This window comes from Mustela nivalis (assembly GCF_964662115.1).
Source record: "Mustela nivalis genome assembly, chromosome: 4".
Taxonomy (NCBI): Eukaryota; Metazoa; Chordata; class Mammalia; order Carnivora; family Mustelidae; genus Mustela; species Mustela nivalis.
This window is the reverse complement of record NC_139023.1, coordinates 94,613,175-94,632,274: the sequence shown is the minus strand read 5'-3', so window position 1 is coordinate 94,632,274 and position 19,100 is coordinate 94,613,175. Positions and strand designations below refer to the sequence as shown.

General features: G+C 36.9%; 1 protein-coding gene across 34 annotated transcripts in view; it reads right to left on the bottom strand.

Moving 5' to 3' along the window:
- CAMK2D (calcium/calmodulin dependent protein kinase II delta) overlaps nt 1-16,524 on the bottom strand; it is a 330,054-nt gene extending 313,530 nt beyond the window's left edge. For 31 of the 34 annotated variants that reach the window (XM_082727994.1, XM_082727993.1, XM_082727977.1 and 28 more), the window contains exons 1-2: nt 14,665-15,364; nt 12,927-13,021 (exon numbers count right to left, since the gene is read on the bottom strand). In XM_082727994.1, coding sequence (XP_082584120.1) covers nt 12,927-13,021; nt 14,665-14,729 — 160 coding nt within the window. In that variant the 5' untranslated portion in view covers nt 14,730-15,364. Of the gene's footprint in view, nt 1-12,926; nt 13,022-14,664 lie in introns of all 34 variants that reach the window. The other 3 variants (XM_082727990.1, XM_082727978.1, XM_082727979.1) reach the window with 1 other exon arrangement.
- Nucleotides 16,525-19,100: the final 2,576 nt, after the last annotated feature.

Below are 19,100 nucleotides of genomic sequence, written 5' to 3'. Positions count from 1 at the left end.
CTCATCTTTATCTCTTCTAAAATTATGTGTGTCTCCTATTCTCCAAACCAGACTCTAAGTTCTTTGTGGGAACTGACCATGTCTCATTATTTCCATGACCCTTACAGCTTGCTTTGCCCAAGAATAATACAAATGATTCTATTCTACTGTCTTTAAAGAAAATGCTAACCTTGCTTTCTTCCCTCAACAATAGTACATATTAACTATCATATTCCTCACTACTAAATGTTAAACTTCCAAAAGTACACAGTCACACAGAGGAAAAGTGAGATAGTTTATTTTCTCGGGGATAAAGCAGCATATTAAATGTTTTAAAGATAGAACATTTTTGTAGGAATGGACTACTGACACAGAGACTTAGCTAACTTCCAAATTAGGTAATTAACTCTTTATTACCTAAATCTCTCTGGCCCTATGCTCCTTCACCTGGGTTAATACTGCCTCCTCCATTCCGCTCTGGCTCTGGAAGGAATGTGATGTGCACCATGAAACAAATGCAACATGTCACTTGAGGATGGCAGGCCTTACAGCACTGGGCACAAGAATCCCTGAGTGTCCTTTACCCACACCCCAGAAGTACTAGGAGGTTCATTAGGGAATGTCTTACAATCCTTGAATCCTTAAAATCCATGAAAGTTCCTAAATACAAGAATTTTTCAGAAGACTCATTTCACACTCCCCCTCCCCAACACATTTTTTTCCCCAAAGCTTATTACTAAAGGTCTGAATAAAACATTTTCATGCAGGGTGGGGAGAAATTATCCTTTCAAAGCTAAGCACTATTTTTAAAACTGACCTGTGTGTGTTCACAGAATATTTCTAATGCTGGTCTTTCTAAATTTGGATTTATTCCATTTGGATTATTCAAACATATACCTTAAGGTCTCTACCTAATAAAGTTTGCAAACATTCAACAAATATGAACTACGTTTCTAAGAACCATTACTATTTTAAAATATATTTTATATTTTAAAATATAAACTATCCCAATGATCCTTCAGCCATCCCTGTTCATGCCTTAGGACCCTCTCTTTATAATGTCGTTGGCAGAATACAGACTCTATGCTTATCAGGACTAAATGAAGGATACAAAGCTATGGGCAATCCAGTAATAGGTTGTCAATATAAAATATCATTTCTTCTTTCAAATCAACTTAAGGTTAACAATTTTTTTTTGCTCTTTTCCTGAATGTAAAGATGCATAGGAAGCTGTCAACCCAAAGGTTTTCTCCAAAAATGATTTCCAGATCACATAAACATTAGAGAAAAGTAAGTCTCAATCCTATTTACAGAAGGCAAACTTCTCTTTGACAATTTTTTCTTTGCCCTGTCCAATTCTACTAGAATAAAAAATCAGAAGACTGATCTACACTCAGGAGAACAGAGTAGACTTTGACCGTGAAATTTCTGCTAGCAATATGGAATTCGAATTTTTTCCAACCTACATTCTAATGACTATATCAACCTTGAATCACTGCTTTTGAAGTGAATAGAAGATTTTCTGCTCAACAAAGCTCCTACCTCAACTCCAAAATACTCTATCAAGAATTTTATGGATTAGAGGGAGAGAAAGTAAAACAGTATTTCCTCCTTTGGCTTATACAGTCCTTAATATTAATAAAATGGGGAAATCTAACAATTTTTTTAACAGCTATAAGATCCTTTTAAAGACAGAGAGAATATACTGCATGACTGAACTTGGCTAGGGAGTTTAAATATCTAAATTGAAGTTAACTTCTAAGTAGTAAATGAGTAAATTCCCATTATGTAATGATAGAAATAAATGACTTATTTTTGAAGCAACAGGTTGTGCTAAATTATATCACAGAATTAATCTGCCTATGCAACTGTGAGCTTTCCTTAAAAATTTTTTTTGAAAAGGCAACAGTTGGAAATAATGCATACAAATCTTAGTGCTAAAAGTTCTGGGTCCCTAAATGCATATTCATTAATCCTAAAATGATGCAGTTTGGGAGTCATGGAATAGTTCATTTTATTCAATAGATATCTGTGAAGGGTACCAGATACTAATCCAGACATTAGGAATTCAGGCAGAGAATATTAAACATCTTATTTTTGGTTATGAACAGAAACCTACAAACATTTTTTTTACAATAGTCATTAATCTAATATCACAACTACAGAGACTAAATTTCCTTGTTTATAAACACCAATGGGATGCCCTAGGGCACTTTTATAACACTCGTTAATAATAAAAAAATTTTAAAAAAAACTCTAATTATCCTCCTCTCCTTTATCTTCCACTTAGTCACTGAAATTTCTTTCTTTTTTTTTTTTTTTTGTATTGCCCCAGAGCTAAATAAAACAAAATGTGAGGTTGATAAGAAGTTGCTATTCCTCTCTTATCAGCTGTTCATCCCTAATGACTCAGGGCTATAAAATCCCACAACCCACCTTATTTAATACCTTCCTACAGATCTTGCTGTACTCAATAATTCACTGCAAAAAGAACTTTCCAACACTTTTCACCAGTTTTTTGCATGCTTTTGTGAAAATCTATACATGATAAATCAGTCATTCTGGGTAAAAAAGTATTCATCTATCTTCTTTTAAGTTCACTCTTTACTGACACTTCCTGAGTACCTCTCATAATTTTTTTTAAAAGATTTTATTTATTTTAGAGAGACAGAGAGAGAACATGAGTGGAGGGAGGGGCAGAAAGAAAGCATCTCAAGCAGACTGAGCTGAGCATGGAGCCCCACCTGGGGCTCAGTCCCAGGACCCTGTGATCATGACCTGAGCCAGAATCAAGAGTCAGATCCTTAAGTGACTGATCCACCCAGGTGCCCCCTCATGAATTTTAAAAAAAAAAAATTTTTTTTTTAATTCATTTGACAGACAAACATCACAAGTAGGCAGAGAGGCAGGAGGAGAGAGAGGAAGGAAAGCAGGCTCCTCTGTGGAGCAGGGAGCCCGATGCGGGGCTCGATCCCAGCACCCTGGGATCATGACCTGAGCCGAAAGCAGAGGCTTTAACTGAGCCACCCAGGCGCCCCCTCATGAATTTTTAAAATAATTTCCTATTAATTTATTTTTTCTGTCCATCTTTAAATTCAAACCTGGTTATTTTCAAAACCCAGTTCAGTATCAACTGCTCTAGGAAGTCTTCCCTTATCTTTCACCAACCCAACAGTTTTGTCCTTACACCTCAAAAGAGTCAACATTTCCATTGTGACACTCAACAATCTGTATGGTAATTTCCTTGATTCCACATCTATTTCACTGTGAGATGAAGGACCTTAACTTTGTACCTTTGTTTATCCATACCTAGCAGAGGGTCTGGAAGAAGGTGAGTAAACCGAAAGTTAAGATCATGATCCCCCCAAAGCAGAAACGAACTAAACTTGCAAATGCAACCTGGCAATAATGCATAAAAAATTTTGATATTACATCCTCTAACCTATTAATTCTCCTTGTGAATATCTCCCAAGGATCAAAAATATGAAAAAGTTTCACCAATGCTTAACTCTTTTGACAGTTATCATACCAAAAGGCAAAGTTTTTTTAAAAAGTAATAATACTAAATATACGAATATTTTACTCAGTGAAGTATAATTCAGTTAAGAATTCAAAAGATTTGTAGTAACAGAGAAATTTTAAAATATTGTGCAAAAAAAGCAGGAAACAAAACTGTATATTTTAGTACAGTATTCTGACCAATTAAAAAAAAAAACCTCATCAGTAACTGGGAAAATTGAACAATGAATATGTTGCCTTCTTTCTGTTTTTCTGTATTTCTCCAAAATGCATAATTAGTATACATATATTTCTATGATACAATTTTTAATGTACTTATACAAATTGGTAATAAATAATTAAAAATTATTTCAGAGATATGTCCAAAGTATACAATACTCTCTGCACCTAGCAAACATTAATGTATATATAATCTTTAATATAAAAGCATATACAACTTGCTTTACTAAAAAATTAATCATGGATAAAATTTCTACAAAATGGCCATAACGTTCAGCTGAACGAATTTCACAAATCACAAATCACTTTTCCCCCAGATTACATACAAATATGTTGCATGTCTTTATGAAAATAACAGCATATCTTCTTAAAATATGTGTGTGAATATATGTTATATGTATACATACATATATGATACACCATAAAATTATAGAATTGTGAAACCCCTAATAAAGAAATAAGTGCTTTAAAACATATATTGTTCTAAGGGAGTTCCAATACTGAAAAGCACACTTTCTAGTCCTTTTACCAAGTTTCTGAATTGGCAGACACAGCAGTTCTAACAGCTGGCCTCCAACTGCCTTTACTAAAAAAATCAAATACTCTCTAAAAACAAATAATATCTATTATTTGTGTATCCAAAACTATATAAAGTATCGCCAAAATTCTTTTTTGAATGAGCTTCATTAAAAAATTTGTCCGGGACACCTGGGTGGCTCAGTAGGTAAAGCATTTGCCTTCAGCTCAGGTCATGATCCTGGAGTCCTGAGACTGAGCCGAGTCCACGTCCAGCTTCCTGCTCAATGGGGATTCTGTTTTTCCCTCTGCCCTTAAACCCTGGTCATGCTTTCTCTCTCTCTCTCATAAATAGTTAAAAAAAAAAAAGTCAAAAGTAAGCACCTCTGGAGAATGGATTGAAACCTAAAAATCCAAACACTTAAAATAATTTAATGATAGCATGAATCTGGCATTACTGAAGTGGTACTAATGTGGTGGTACTACACACAGACCATGAAAATGTTAACCCCTTATTATTAAGCCACTTTACATTACATGATTTAAAAAAACAGCAATAAGAATTTACATATAGCTGTTCAAAAACTTATTAAATTATATACTCTTTCCAACAAAGCATAATTTGTCATCAAGGAAACAATGAAATAATTTATGAATTAAAAATTATTTTATAGAGTTACTGTATCCCATTTGACATGAAACCCTAACTCAATTTTCACTTACTTTCTCTGTCACAGGTCCCTCTGTGTTAAGCATATGTGTAGTTCTGGAGACAGAATCTTCTTTGTTTACTCATTATTTTGTCCAGCATCCAACAAACATTTACAATTATCTTCAATATTGTTATTACTGTACCAGGCACACAGATTCAAAGATAAGCTTAAAAATGCCCACAAGATGTTTGAAATCTACAACATATATAACTAAAATACAAAAGGAGAAATGTGATCAGCTGCTTAAGAAACATGAAAAAGCTATTCAAAGGAGGAGGAAAAGAATCACTTTGGACTAAAGGAAAGGAAGGGTAGAGAATGAGTTAGAGACAGCATCATGGGGGCAGCAGCACCTGAACAGAGTCTTAAGAATCTCAACAGCACTAGTTGTACTCACTCTTCTGGAGGGTGGAGCCAGAACGCTCTCCCTTCCTCTGTGTAACAGGTTGCTTACTTTGCCTGGACAACCATTTCTCCCTCCTCTGCCAGACTCAAATGCCATTCAAAAACACAATCTCACACATCTCTTCAAGAAATGTGTGACAGCAACCTCCTTCAGCCTCTATCTACATGAAAGCCCTGTGCATAATTCTATTATAGTCCTCAAAAACTATACAGTACTTGCTAAGTGATCATCCACACTAATAGACCACAAAGTACTTGAGGGCAGATCTCTTATCTTTTCACCTCTGTATCCCTACAATTTATCAAGATGCCCAGCACAGTGTGTACTGAAAGGTCTAATGATGAACTGAATAAATGAATTTTAAAAACGTGGAAACCATCAGCTGGAAAACCTGTTTAGGAAGCTGTTTAAAAGAGCTGAAGCAAGAAAAAAAGACCAAGTTAGACTGGTGAAAAAGGGAGAGATGGAAAGCACTGAGATGCTGTAAGAAAGAAAACCAAGCACGCTTGAAAGTCCAGGAAAATTATGGCACCATTCATAGGAGGAAATTACTGAGTTCATCAGGGAGGAGTAGAGTTTGGGCCTGGATTACTAATGAATACACTTCACAGCAGAAATTCAAGTTATCAGAACACAGTTTCCAAAAATATTTCTTTACCAAGATATCAAATTGTAATTTAAACACTAATGGCATGATGTGACATATCTCAGCTCTGTAACTTCTCTATAAGATAGAATAAAAATCTAATTTTCACTAATTATATTTACCTTTAATAAGATAGTTTTGTATAACTTGCTCTTGCTTTATTTCAATGCATAGGCATCATCATTAATGAAATTACTTCAGAAAGACATAGGAAGAAAATAATTTCCTATTACTAAATTCCAAATAATTTACACCTTCCCTAGCCTTAAGGAATAGAATAAAATTATATACTAATATGAGAATTAATGCAGTTTATTTCATAAATTGATGCATGTACAATATACATATATATGTATACATGCATACATATACAAGACATTTACATACATACATATACATATACAAGACAATTAAATATACCTAGATAATAAGAGCATAGATTTTCTACTGGTAATTGATTGGCCAAGTGAAATCAACCAATTAATTAAAAAGTTCCAGGGCATGGAGAAATAAAAAGAGATTTCTCTCCTTAAAAAGTAAGAGATAGTGATTAACTCCTGGAGCAAGGCAAGAGATGGGAATCAGAAAGGGACACACAGGTAGCTTTAAAAGTAGAGGGAATACTCTCGCTATTAAATAGAGGTTTATTGGGTACTCGCTGTTTCATAATATATAAAACACAATTTCATTTTTAAGATTTTATGTAAAAAAATTTTTTAATCCCTATATAATCTAACTAAAAAAAAAGAGAATAGACTCTTAGATAGAATAATTAACAGTACATAAATATTACATGACAATATTATCTATATACCTTTATATGACTTACTAAAGTTCTTTTTCCAAAAAATATAAAAATGTCAAGTTTTATAATTTATAAATTTTATAAAATATTTATAACACTTGACAGTTTTATATTTTTCTCTCACTTGCCACTTTTTTGTATGAATTTGACACATACAACAGTGTTCTCTAAGAAGAAACAACAAAAAACAACAAACATTTGTCTTCCATTCTTCACTGGTTAAATAAGTTGAGCCAGGAGAAACAGAATGCCTGAGTAACTCTGTGCTTTAAGGACTGAGTTTCTCTTTTCAGCAAAAACTGAAACATTTACAAGAAGCAATCCTAGAAACTAACTGTAGATTGAGATATTTTCAATCAGTTTACTGAATTTATCAAAACACTTAATTCTTCTGTAATCATTTTCTTAATGTTTTAGTAAGATTTTTCACCACACTGTTTTCCTTCCAGAAAACAGCATGGAGGGACTGTCAAACTTCAATTTGATTTTATGTTACTGTAGCAATGAAAACACTATCTTCTCTCACAAGTTGGAACTCTATATCTTCCCAAAGAAATACTTGATTCTATATGTTGCACTGAGAAAATAAAAGATGTGTAAGAGATAGTACTTTTTACGAAAGACCATGAATAATCTCACTAAATTGTTTATTTAGACTTCAGTACTTGAACCCTATCTGCATTATAGTTTTAAAATTTCATTTAAATCCATACTATATAAAAGCCTTTTATTATCTGAGGCAGAAATAATCTTTCCCTCCTTTGAAAATCAGCAGCACTTTCTTCATGCTAGACTTAAACCATTTATGTCATCTATGATGTCTATTTGTGTAACTAGACTTACTTTTCCTAACACTCTGCCTACTGTATTCATTCAATATTTATAAATAAAAATATATAAAATAAGGCCAAAGAAGTGAATGTGCTTAATAATCTATAAAGTAGTGTGAGATGTAAATTACTACAAAGGTTTTTTTGTTTAGAATAAAAATATCGCTTAGACTCCACTTAATGTATAGCTGCACAAATTACTAAACAATCATGAACTAATTGTCAATAATAAGAAACACTGTGTACACCATACGCTAATAAATGCAGAGGGACAGATGTTAAAAAAAAAAAAAAGAAAAAAAAGAAAATGCCAACTCAGTCCTAGAGATACTAAAAGCTGGTCTGCCTCAGTATCAGCCCAAGAAAGACTTTTAAAAATTAAATAAAATTCTACTTAACAAATTCTACTTAGCACTTAATGAGGTTAAATGCCCAAGATAATCCCAGTGTGTGCTTTATAACAATTCATGATTATTAACCTTAGAAGGGCTCATAAAAATTTACTACTAAATTTTAATTTTTATACTGAGTTGATTCAATATTTCAAGGGAAATGAAAAGTATTAATCTAATTGTATAAACAATGAAGGTTCTTCTCCAGGTATTCAATTCCTACTGCGTGATCAGTTGACACTAGTTATTAATATCACAGTGAGGCATCTGACAACCTACTCTTTATTAAGTTTGCCTATCTGAATAATGCTGGAATACAGAAAAGATTATTATTTCCTAAAAATGCAGATATACATTTTTATCTCCTAACTAGTTGGAATATCAATAATTCTCTCATTCACCAAAAGAGGAATATAAATATCTAATATTAAAACCTACATAAGAATGCAAATATGACTAAACATAACTAAAGGACACTAAATGCTAAAAATGATACATGCCACTTTGGGGCCCAGTAATTAAAGAGCTGTAGAAACTCCATATGCAAAAATAAAAATAATTTACTAGTTTTTTCTTAAAACACTGCTCAAACCAAGAAACTTTAAAAAATATTAATTTGCCTAATTAGCTCCAAACTGCCAAATCAATAATGTGTAATCAGAACAATCTGATTCAACTTTAACATCTCAGTTCTGCTTCCAATTTAAAAACAAGTAACTACGAGGCTGAAAAGCTGCAATAATTTCTTGACTGCCTGGATGCCAAGAAAGAAAAAAAGTAACAAAAGTTAGTTATTGACATCTCTATTATAACGTAAAAAAAGACTATTTGAGGACATATATGCAACATTCAGATTTCACAGAGGAGACCTAATTTGTGTATACGGTCAAGTAGTTTTAAAAAGTCCTGAGTCTACTAAGATCATCAATTTGGGAATTAACAAAACTAGAAAATCAACGAATTCCAAATGATTTAACTGTGTTGTATCTATGAAGTATTACAAATATATAAAATGTAATTTTTTTTAACTTTACCAAGGGAGTAGAGTTAAAATATCTTTGTAATAGGGTAAACTATTTCAAAGCTTCTACTGTAGTTTACATTTTACAAATTCAATGACTTTTGGCATATCAGACCCCATGTAATAAAAAGTGCTTTCTAATGATCAAAAATTACATTGGAAAATGAACATCAAGAAGTCATTACTACCATAAAAAATCTTTTACCACAAGAAGCCTTTAAAATATGAAATAAATCACAAATACTATTTCTAAGGACATCTTCCATCAGAACCAGCAGTCCACTGGATTCTGAACTGCAATCACAACCCTTCATTCATTCCACATAACCTGACAAATACATTACAGTTATAAACATGTCAAAATCAACAAAATATCAAAACTGCAGAGCAAATTAGCATTTGTGAGTACCAACCTAACTGTTTGGAACCAAAATGATACGATTTCCACTTCCCATGGTAAAAATAGGAGATAAAATTCTATCATCACTAACTACCACTTATTAAGTATGCCTTCTAATCCCATCTAATGAAAAACTTAAGACAGAAATTTCATATAAAATATGTTTGAAACTTTTCTATATTATTTTTAAAACAAGCCAAATTATATATCAGTGTACTTGATCTGATCAGTATCATATAATGAATGCTCTGTGCATGCACGTGTTAATGTAAAAGGGAAGAAATTCTTCAACAGACTCTGAGTCTCCCAAATATGGTTTGTGTGACTAACAGCTGAGAGGAAATGCAACTGAAACTGTCTGTTGGAAATCCATTAACATCTAGGCACAGAAAAATGCCTGGGTGACAGTATAGTTGGATGTGCAAATTTGTGCAGGAAGATAGCCAAATTTTTGGCAATCCCTCATGATCTTAAATGTATTGACAATGGTCTTTCCTTTTCAGTTGTAATGCTACATTTAAAGAACATTATTTGAGTTGGAGGACTTACCTCGTCTTTAAAACAAACAGGATTAAAGCTTAGGTTTACAAAGGCATGGTATTTTAAATAACACAAACAAAAATTTGTACAAAAAATTACATGCTCTACAAAAACTACTAAGTGCAGTCAAAAAAAATCAGAATGTTAAGGAAAATAAAGTATGCTAATTTACATTTCATTCTAATTTCCCTTTAAATATATTATCTTAAAATTTTTCTGCAAAGATCATTTTAATGATTATTATATTCTGAGAAGGGAGTGTTTTTAAAGGAATGTTGAATGTTCATATTTTAAAGCATATGCTCTTAATACACTACTTTATAGATTACATCTAGTATTTGGTTGTTCTTAGGGGTAAACTAAGTATTTAACTTATTCACAAACCATTTAATATGCACATTTGATCCTAGTCATTCTGTACTGAGCCCCTCCTATGTACTCAATGCTGTGAAATGTTACACTAAAAAATGAAAGCTTGTTTTAAGAGTTTATAACTTAATACGGGCATAGTTTAAACAAAAGTACACATTTAAAGTATAAATATGCTATAAGCAGCTCTAATTATTGTGGTGATAAAATAAATTGAACATTTTGCGGGAAAGTACTGTAACATTTTACAAGAGAGCAGTAATAGGTAAAACTGACTCGGTACTTTGCAATTAAGAAGTGATTGTCAAAAAATTCACTGAATGCTCAAAACAACCCATGCTACCCTATGAGAACTTCTGCCCCATTTAATGATGAAGAACCTGAGATCAAGAAAAGTTAAGTGACTAAACCAAATTTACACACGAAGTAATAAAGCAAAGATTCAAATTGGGTTCTCACAGCTAAATCAAGGCTGCCCCTGGATTTATAATTTTCACATTCTTTCATATAAGTAATCTCATCTGATCTTTACAATAATCCAAAAGATAATAATAGCAGCTAATATGCACTGAAAACATATTATGTACTAGATATTCTTCTATACCATATTAATTCACTCCTCACAAACCCTATAAGAGGAAGGGTTACATTATTACTCCATTCTACAGATGAGAAAATGAAGGCTCATCGAAAATATGTAAATTGCCCACAAGACTGCACAGCTAATAGGGAGGAGAATCAGAATTTAAACCCAGAGCATTTAGTTCCAACACCTGCTTCTTTACACCTCACTCCTCAGAAGGGTTAACACAGGCAGGTTAAGAAACTTGCCCAAAATCAGTCACAAGGGAAGAAAACTGGAGAAGGAGAAGAACCATGTCTTCTAGTACTTCACCCTAATTACTTAATTGGAATCATTGAATCCAGATGAGGCAAAGTGGCTTTGGGTGTAGATGTTCTTTAAAGCAGAGTATAAGCAGGTGAGGAACACTGGCAGGAAGAAGGAATCCCATCAGGTTAGAGAAGACTTATCTTCCATAGACTGGAGGCAGAAGAAAGGAAAATAAAATATGTGTGAGCAGAGACACGTGTATTTGCCTTTCTGATGTAGGGAGTATGAATTAGGGTAGATGAAGAGGGAGGACTCTAACTAAGAAAATCAGTAAAAGTGAAGCATAAGACTGATTTGTTTTGAGAGAAAATATAAAGCCACTGAGAGATTTCAGATAGGGGTCGTAATGCCTCCAAAAGAACTGATATCCCTACTCTTGCCAAAAGTACCTGGCACACAGAAAGAAAACATACAAGCACTGAAAGAATTACACATTTTCATTTTTTTTCTTTTTAAAAACTAAAATGTCATTTACAGTTTAGCAACTCCTTTTGAGTGGGGAGAAAAGGGAAAGGGGAACATAATCAAGCATAGCGTGCTTCTCATTAGTTCTCAAGCTGTGAAGCTATGGTATTAGTTAGTTCAGCACATAGATTTTCCTCAGAATACTGTTAAAATCGGATGGAGGAAATCACAACAAAATCTCACTCCAATGAATAAACTGAAATGCCAATCTAAACCTCAAGTTTGCTAAAAGTAGAATTTGTAACAATGGGGGTGGGAGGAGGGGCTCATGGCACAGATCAAACTCAAGGATACCAAGATACTACGAAGCAGGACTTTTTAGAAGACAAATTAAATGAGGCAATCTAACCCTAATAGGATTTCTTCTCTCATTACTTAAAATAAACCAGGTCACCGAAATGGGCTTATACTGTGGCATTTTGTTCATTTTAATTTCATTTAAATTTCATTAAACCATAAATTCCCATGGAAATACCTCAGACACGTGCTCACAATAATTAGAATGCCTAACATTTCAGTGTAAGTACTTTCACATGAGTTCAACAAAATAGAAAGAATGCAGTGAGTTCCCTTCAAGTTTTTTTGCGTATGTCAACAGCTATTTTATGATAAGAATTATCTCTGTGGCTATAAAATATGTAAAATACATTACAGGAGTCCATGAGAAGGCTTAATGCGGAAGACCCAGTAAAGGTCTGGAGTGCACACAGAAACATGAAAATCAAGCTGAACTTCCTAGAACATAGAAATGATAAATTTTTCCTCCCAAAGCTATTACTGTTAAATATACCTTGATGAATTAAGTTCAAGTGTAACTACAACTGAAATAAGATTCAACTGAGCTGTGACCTATTTTTCCTCTTAAAAGCAAAAGAGAATAATGACAGTTGTGAGACTTACATTTTTCCATTCCAGGGTATTTCTGAAAGTTATTTCACAGCACAGCTAAAGGCAAAATGCACTTAGTGACACTTACTTGCTTTAAAATAGAGTTATGTATGGTACAGCTCATAGACAGTTGTAATTATTTAATACTTTGTTAAAATTCTTTGTGTTCACTTACTTTTCAACTATACATACCAAGAGGCATTCAGGAAAGAAATAATCCAAAACGTAAATCTACAGTTCAGTTAGAACTATATCTCTACACACAACAGAACCAACATCAACATGACAAATTAACATATATTGTATATGTGGTTGAAAATACCCACCCCTAGCAGAAAGCTTTTTGGTGTTGATAATTTTGGCAGCATATTCTTGTCCAGTAGGGATTTTCATACATCTTCTCACCACTGAGAAAGCCCCCCTGAAAACCAATAATTAGCATGTCATCAATATAATCAGCTCTGATATCCTTTTAAAAAATTATAGCAATCTGACCGTTTTTATTGCATTTAGTTATTTGTAAAATATCAGTGCACTACAGTAATATCCAGAAAATGAATGATTCTTCCTGGAAACCCAAACCTTCTTTAATGTTGAAGAATAAAAGTAAATTTTATTTAACTGGGAGCACACATTATTAATCAACAAAATGAAAGGAACTGCCAATTATGATGGCTCTTGTTTGCACATGAAATTTGAAAACATTTTACAATTCACACTCACACAGCACCAAATGCTCTGAGAAAAAAAAAAAAAAGAAAGAAAGAAAGAAAAGAGAAGAAACCCTGCAAAGAGCATGGCTGAGGAGGAGCAGCAAAAATCTGCTGCCTATTTATTTTGTTACCAAAAAAAAAAAAAAAAAAAAAATTAATGTGGCTCTGAGTAAGTACATATGGCGATTGTTTTCATTAAAATATAAATCTTGGAAATATTTGTGTGGTTTAATAAACCCTGATATGGTGATTTCTCTGTGCCCTGTTTTGAGCTGGGGGAAGGGAGAGATTTGAATTAAGCTGCTCTTCCGACATATTCTCCATGTTTTAACAGCAGACAATATATAAATATATAAGGACATAATTTTCATTACATTTAAAGAATAATTACATTTTCTTGAATTCAATAAAACAACCACATATATATATAAATGCACCCCTTTCATAAGTAATAGTCGGCACTAGCGATAGAGGAATTGGGTTTGGGTTGGATGCTACATAAATCAACATTCACGATTTGGCCCCTAGGTCCCTAAGCACAAGGTCCTCAGGAAGTCTCCGGTTCCCTTCCTTAAATTCTCCGAGTAGTTCTGCCAGTCGAGTATAGGAGGTCGTTTTATACAACGCTAGGCTACCCTTGGGAAGCTTTCTCTCGGTCTCCAAGTCTTTTCCGCTGTCTGTATAAATAAATCCTCCCAGAGAATGCCAAGAGGTACATGTAAATCGTAGGAAGGATGATGATGAGCGAATAATCTGGTACAAAGAATAATTGTGGATATGGGGTGGGGGGGTCGAGTTCCTTTGGGTGACCCTTTTCCTGGACAGAACAACTACTGGATGCGAAATAGACTCTACGCCAAGTTGAACTTTCGGCATCAATAAATATGGCACCGTCTGTGGCAGTGAGTTCTCATCCGTACGTGGGTCGTACGGCCGACACGCCGGCTAAGCAGGAGGCATCTCTATTTACAGAAAACATGATCTATGTTGCATTTTACATGGGTTCTTGTTTCCTCTATACACACACACACACGCTCGCACACTTCTCAGGATGACATCTACAACTGCAGGGATCGTAAATCCACTAAGTCTCTAGTGCAAGAGGGTGGGGGAGCGGGAGAAGGTGGGTTTAGGATTATCGGAATCGGCCACAGCCGGGGTGGAGGGTCTGTTCCCGTCTCTGTCCCCTCCTCTTGCTAAGCCAGAACCTTTCTCAAAGCTGCCACACCACTGGCCCTCCTCCCTCTCCTCTGGTCTCCCAAACTCCCTCGCCCCACGCGGGGAGGCCGGTGGGTCGGGGGTAACGCGACCCGCCCTCTGCTGGAAAGGGGACGTGCAGATGCAGGCTTACTTTCCGAGCTCCTCGAAAAGCTGATACTCGTCCGTGAACCTGGTGCAGGTTGTGGTCGAAGCCATCCTCGGTCCCTGGCTGGGAGCGTGGCAGACAAGACTTGAACAGACGCGCGGCTTCCCCGGGACTGGCCCCGCGGCGCTGTCACCCAGAGCCGCCCTCACTTTCCTCGTCCGAAAGTAGCTCGCCCGGGAGGGAGTGTGCGCAGGGGCGGGGCGGGAGGGGAGATGACCAGAAAGGGTGGTGTGGGGTCGCCTCCCCAAGGTCCGGCGATTCTCTTCCTCCTCCTCCTCCACCGGCCCTTGCTTCCTTCTCCTCTGAGCGCTCCCCCTACCCTCTTTCCAGCCCCTCTCCCCAAATGCGGGGGGCAAACTACTCAGGAAGAAGGGGCCGGGAAATGGAAAACAGCCGGGCACGGGGCGAGAGGCAAGCAGTTGCGAAACTAGCGCACCGGGGCTGGAGGGGTAAGGGCGGAGAGGAGGGAGCCCGAGGGGGCGGAGGCCGAGTAGCTGCGAGCGGACGGCTGGAGCCCAGCTGCAGCTGTCAGCAGGCGCGGGCGCAGGGCGCGCCGGGGCTCGGCCGAGCGTGCGCGCCCGGGGCCGGCCTGCCTCCCGCGGGCACCTCGGCTGCCTGACGCTTCCCCACAAGTCCGCGCCGCCTCGAGACTGCGCGGCGAGAGAAAGAGCGCTCGGATGGGGCGAAGCCTAGCCCGCCGTCCCCAGCCCTCCGCCTTCTACCCTCTCACCCCCTCCCGCCTCTTCCCACTACTCTCTCCGCCGCCAGCCCCCTTCCCTTACGAAGCCCCCTCCTCGCCGGTCCCACACCTCCCTCTAGCGACTCCCAACCCTGCGCGTTCGCGGATCTCGCTCTCCCGCCCTAGGTCTCACCCTCGGGCAAACCCGTCTAGGAAGAGACCAGGTGGGCGGAGGAGGATGTACGAGGGAGAAGCCTGGAGAGGGTTTAGGAGAACGAGGCGAGACGTCAAAATTACCCAGTTAAACTCATTATTAAGCTGCCGCCTAAATCTGGGGTTTAGCGGAAAGGTGCGGGGTAAATCGTGAGCTGCCAGGGGGTACTGCCGGGGCCCGAGGAGGCCCCCGGCCCTGTTATGGGCGCGGGGCACTAGAAACCGCTCCAAGCCGACCGGCGAGCCGCGGTGCCCCGGGTGGGAGCGTGAGGTGCGCAACCATTTCATCCCGGCGTCGCTAGGTGTTGACACAGTGGGGGCCGGATGTGGGCAATTGACTGCTTCCTTAGAAGGGTCCCAGCCTCCCACAGCCTCCCGGTGACTCTCGCCCCCCCTCCCCAGCAGAAGCCGCGCCGCCGGCTCCCAGCCCGTTTAGCGAGGGGCGACGCCCGCCTTGCGCCACGTTTCACTTCTGATATGACTGCCACCTTACTCTCCACTTCCCCCCGCCGTTTTCTAGTTTGGGTTGCTGGGTCACCGGCAACCCCCGAAGGCCTTTGCTTCGGCCATGAATGCTAGAATGAAAGCAAAAACTCCCCCCACGGAGCCACACCTTCTCTTCAGAGTAACTCCCCTGTAACCTCAGTAAGTTCTGATAGTAAGGCGGTCTCTCGCGAGATTTCCGGCTTAGGAGGCGGGGGCCGGGTGCTGAGAAGGTTGGGTGTCGGTCACGCGACCCGGTTGGGACTGACGTCACTAGCATCACATGAACACAATCTAGCCCGTTTCGTTTTGCAGAGGAGAAAAGGAAAAGGAGAGGCGGAGTGTGCTCAGCTTGTGTGATCAAAGATCTGGCTAGATAGTGACACATAACTATACTCTGTAAATGACTGTCTGCAAAGCCACTTAACAGTTCAAGAATACTTCCTATTCATTAGCATACAGTAGATAGGGGAAACAATTATGCCTTACATTTAAAATAAATCACTGATTTTAAAACAACCTCTGGGCCTTTCTTATTGTCTCTGTCTTTAATAAACTATGTAGTTGTAAACTTAAAGGCAGAACAAAAGGGTTATGAACAGTATTTCCTTATTGTCCTTCGTTTTACAATATGGGACCCTAAAAACCTTGCAGTTCTGATAATTTGTTCACTAGCATTATATCATGGACTCAAAATTCCACAGCTGGAAGATAAAAGATAACTTGAATATACGTTTTGAGAAATCGTTGCTCGCTCCCAGGGGCTGCTGTTGATTAGTAAACTACCTCGCCCAGGGTCACACATAATTGTAATTCCCTAATTTCCTCCTGAATGCCATTCTGGCAATAGTAGAGCTTTTACTGAAGTTTTCAAAATATTTACAAATTTTAACAGTTATTGTAATGAACTTGAATTTTATACATATCTTTCACACCCATAAAAAAGCAATTAGAACATTGTGTAAAATGTAATAATACAAGATGGTACCAAAAGTTATATAAAGAAAAAAACAGCTGTCTCAATATTAATAATTGAGCTATAAAATTTAAAAAAGGAGATTTGGTCCATGCTTAAGATTTTAACTTAAATATTTAGCAATATGGTTCCAGGTTATAATGCAATCATTTAATATTCTCTGAATCTAAAAATGAAACAAAAAGTAAAATTAAAACAATAAAAAAGATAATATTAAATTTTACAACTCAGGGAAAAAAGTTTTCTTAAGTATTCAAGTAATGAGGCCTACATAATTACAGTATTTATCTCAGTTATTTAAATATCAATAATTGTGAATGGTTATGATGATTATATGATGCAATGAAGGAAACATAACAGTTTTAATATTGATGTATTATTTAAAAATAAATATGTATTTTTAACACTGCTTGCTCAATATTTGTGCTGTTTCTTCACTTATATCTTAGACTGATTGAAATGTTTATCTTATTTAAACAAATATTGACATTATTTCTGAAGTCGGGCTTTCTTAATAATCCTAAAGTTACATAGAAATTCCACTTAGATTATCATCTCTTGCCTTCTTCCTGGTCTCCTACTTCTGCCTTTGACTCCCTTCATTCTAGTTTCTTCACGGCAGGCATAATGGTCCCCTTAAAATCTCAGTCAAAATAAATCATGCCTTTGCTCAAAAACTTCTGAAGTCTTAACATCTCAATTAGACTAAAAACCAAAATTCTAAAAATGACTTACAAGGTCCTCCAAGATCTGCCCTCCACCCTGACTCCATTAGTCTTCCTACCCTCAATTTGTACCCTGGATCATTCTGCTCCAGCCACATTGGCCTCTGCTATTCCTGGAGCATGACTTGGCATGCTCCTGATTAAGGACTTCACATTTGCTATTCTCTCTTTCCTGGAATATTCATTTCTCCTATTTCATTTTTTCCAGTATTTTCTCAAATATCACCTTATCGATGTAGCTTTCCCTAGCCACTCTATCAATTACTGCACATTTTTCAAACACGATTTCTATTTGCACTGTCTGCTTTATTTTTCCCCTTAATATCTATTACTATCTAGTATAACTATAAATTTTATTTTTTTCCTTGTTAATTGCTTATACTTCCCAACTAAAATATAAGTTCCCCAAAGGCGTTGAGTTATTGTCTACTTTGTTCACTATTTCCAGCAACTAGATAGTAACTTCTGAGATTCTTTTCACATTTATGAATTCCTATTTATCCCATCATAAGATGGATCTTTTTTCATAGTAGTAGTGGTATTTAACTAGTTTAGGGATTACGAAAACTAATTTCAAAGCCACATTTTTCATTTCCTCACATTGACTTGTGTCTTCACAGTGAGATCTAATCATTTGAAACTTTGGCATCTGTCTATTTTTTTTTTTTAAGATTTATTTATTTGACAGACAGAGATCACAAGAAGGCAGGAAGGCAGGCAAAGAGAGAGGAGGAAGCAGATTCCCTGCTGAGTAGAGAGCCCGATGCAAGGGCTCTATCCCAGCACCTTGGGATCATGACCTGAGCCAAAAGCAGAGGGTTTAACCCACTGAGCTACCCAGGAGCCCCTGGCATCTGTCTTTTATTACAATGTAAAATTTAGTAAGGCTGGTATATCTTTAAAAAAAAAAAATGGAAATTCCTTCTTCCTTTATGGACCTCAAGAAAATTTGTACTAGATCCTTTTCCTTTGATGTAAATTTTTAATGTATTTTTAAAATCCATTTCTCTGAATAAGCACTTTTAATCATGGGATACTGTGACTATGCTGACTGAAAATGATCACCTTTTGACTGAAGTTTTATTGGCATATTAATTGTCAACAACTAACTTTAACAGGCGTGAAAGTATTGGGCAGGTACAGAAACCCAGATAAAATTCTGACTTACGCTAGAGTGATCCAGAGGCTGAGAAAAGGAGCTTTAGAAAACGTGTGGGAGGGGCATCTGGGTGGTTCAGTGGGTTACCCCCTCTGCCTTCGGCTCAGGTCATGATCCCAGGGACCTGGGATCGAGCCCTGCATCGGGCTTTCTGCTCAGCCTACTTGTGATCTCTGTCAAATAAAT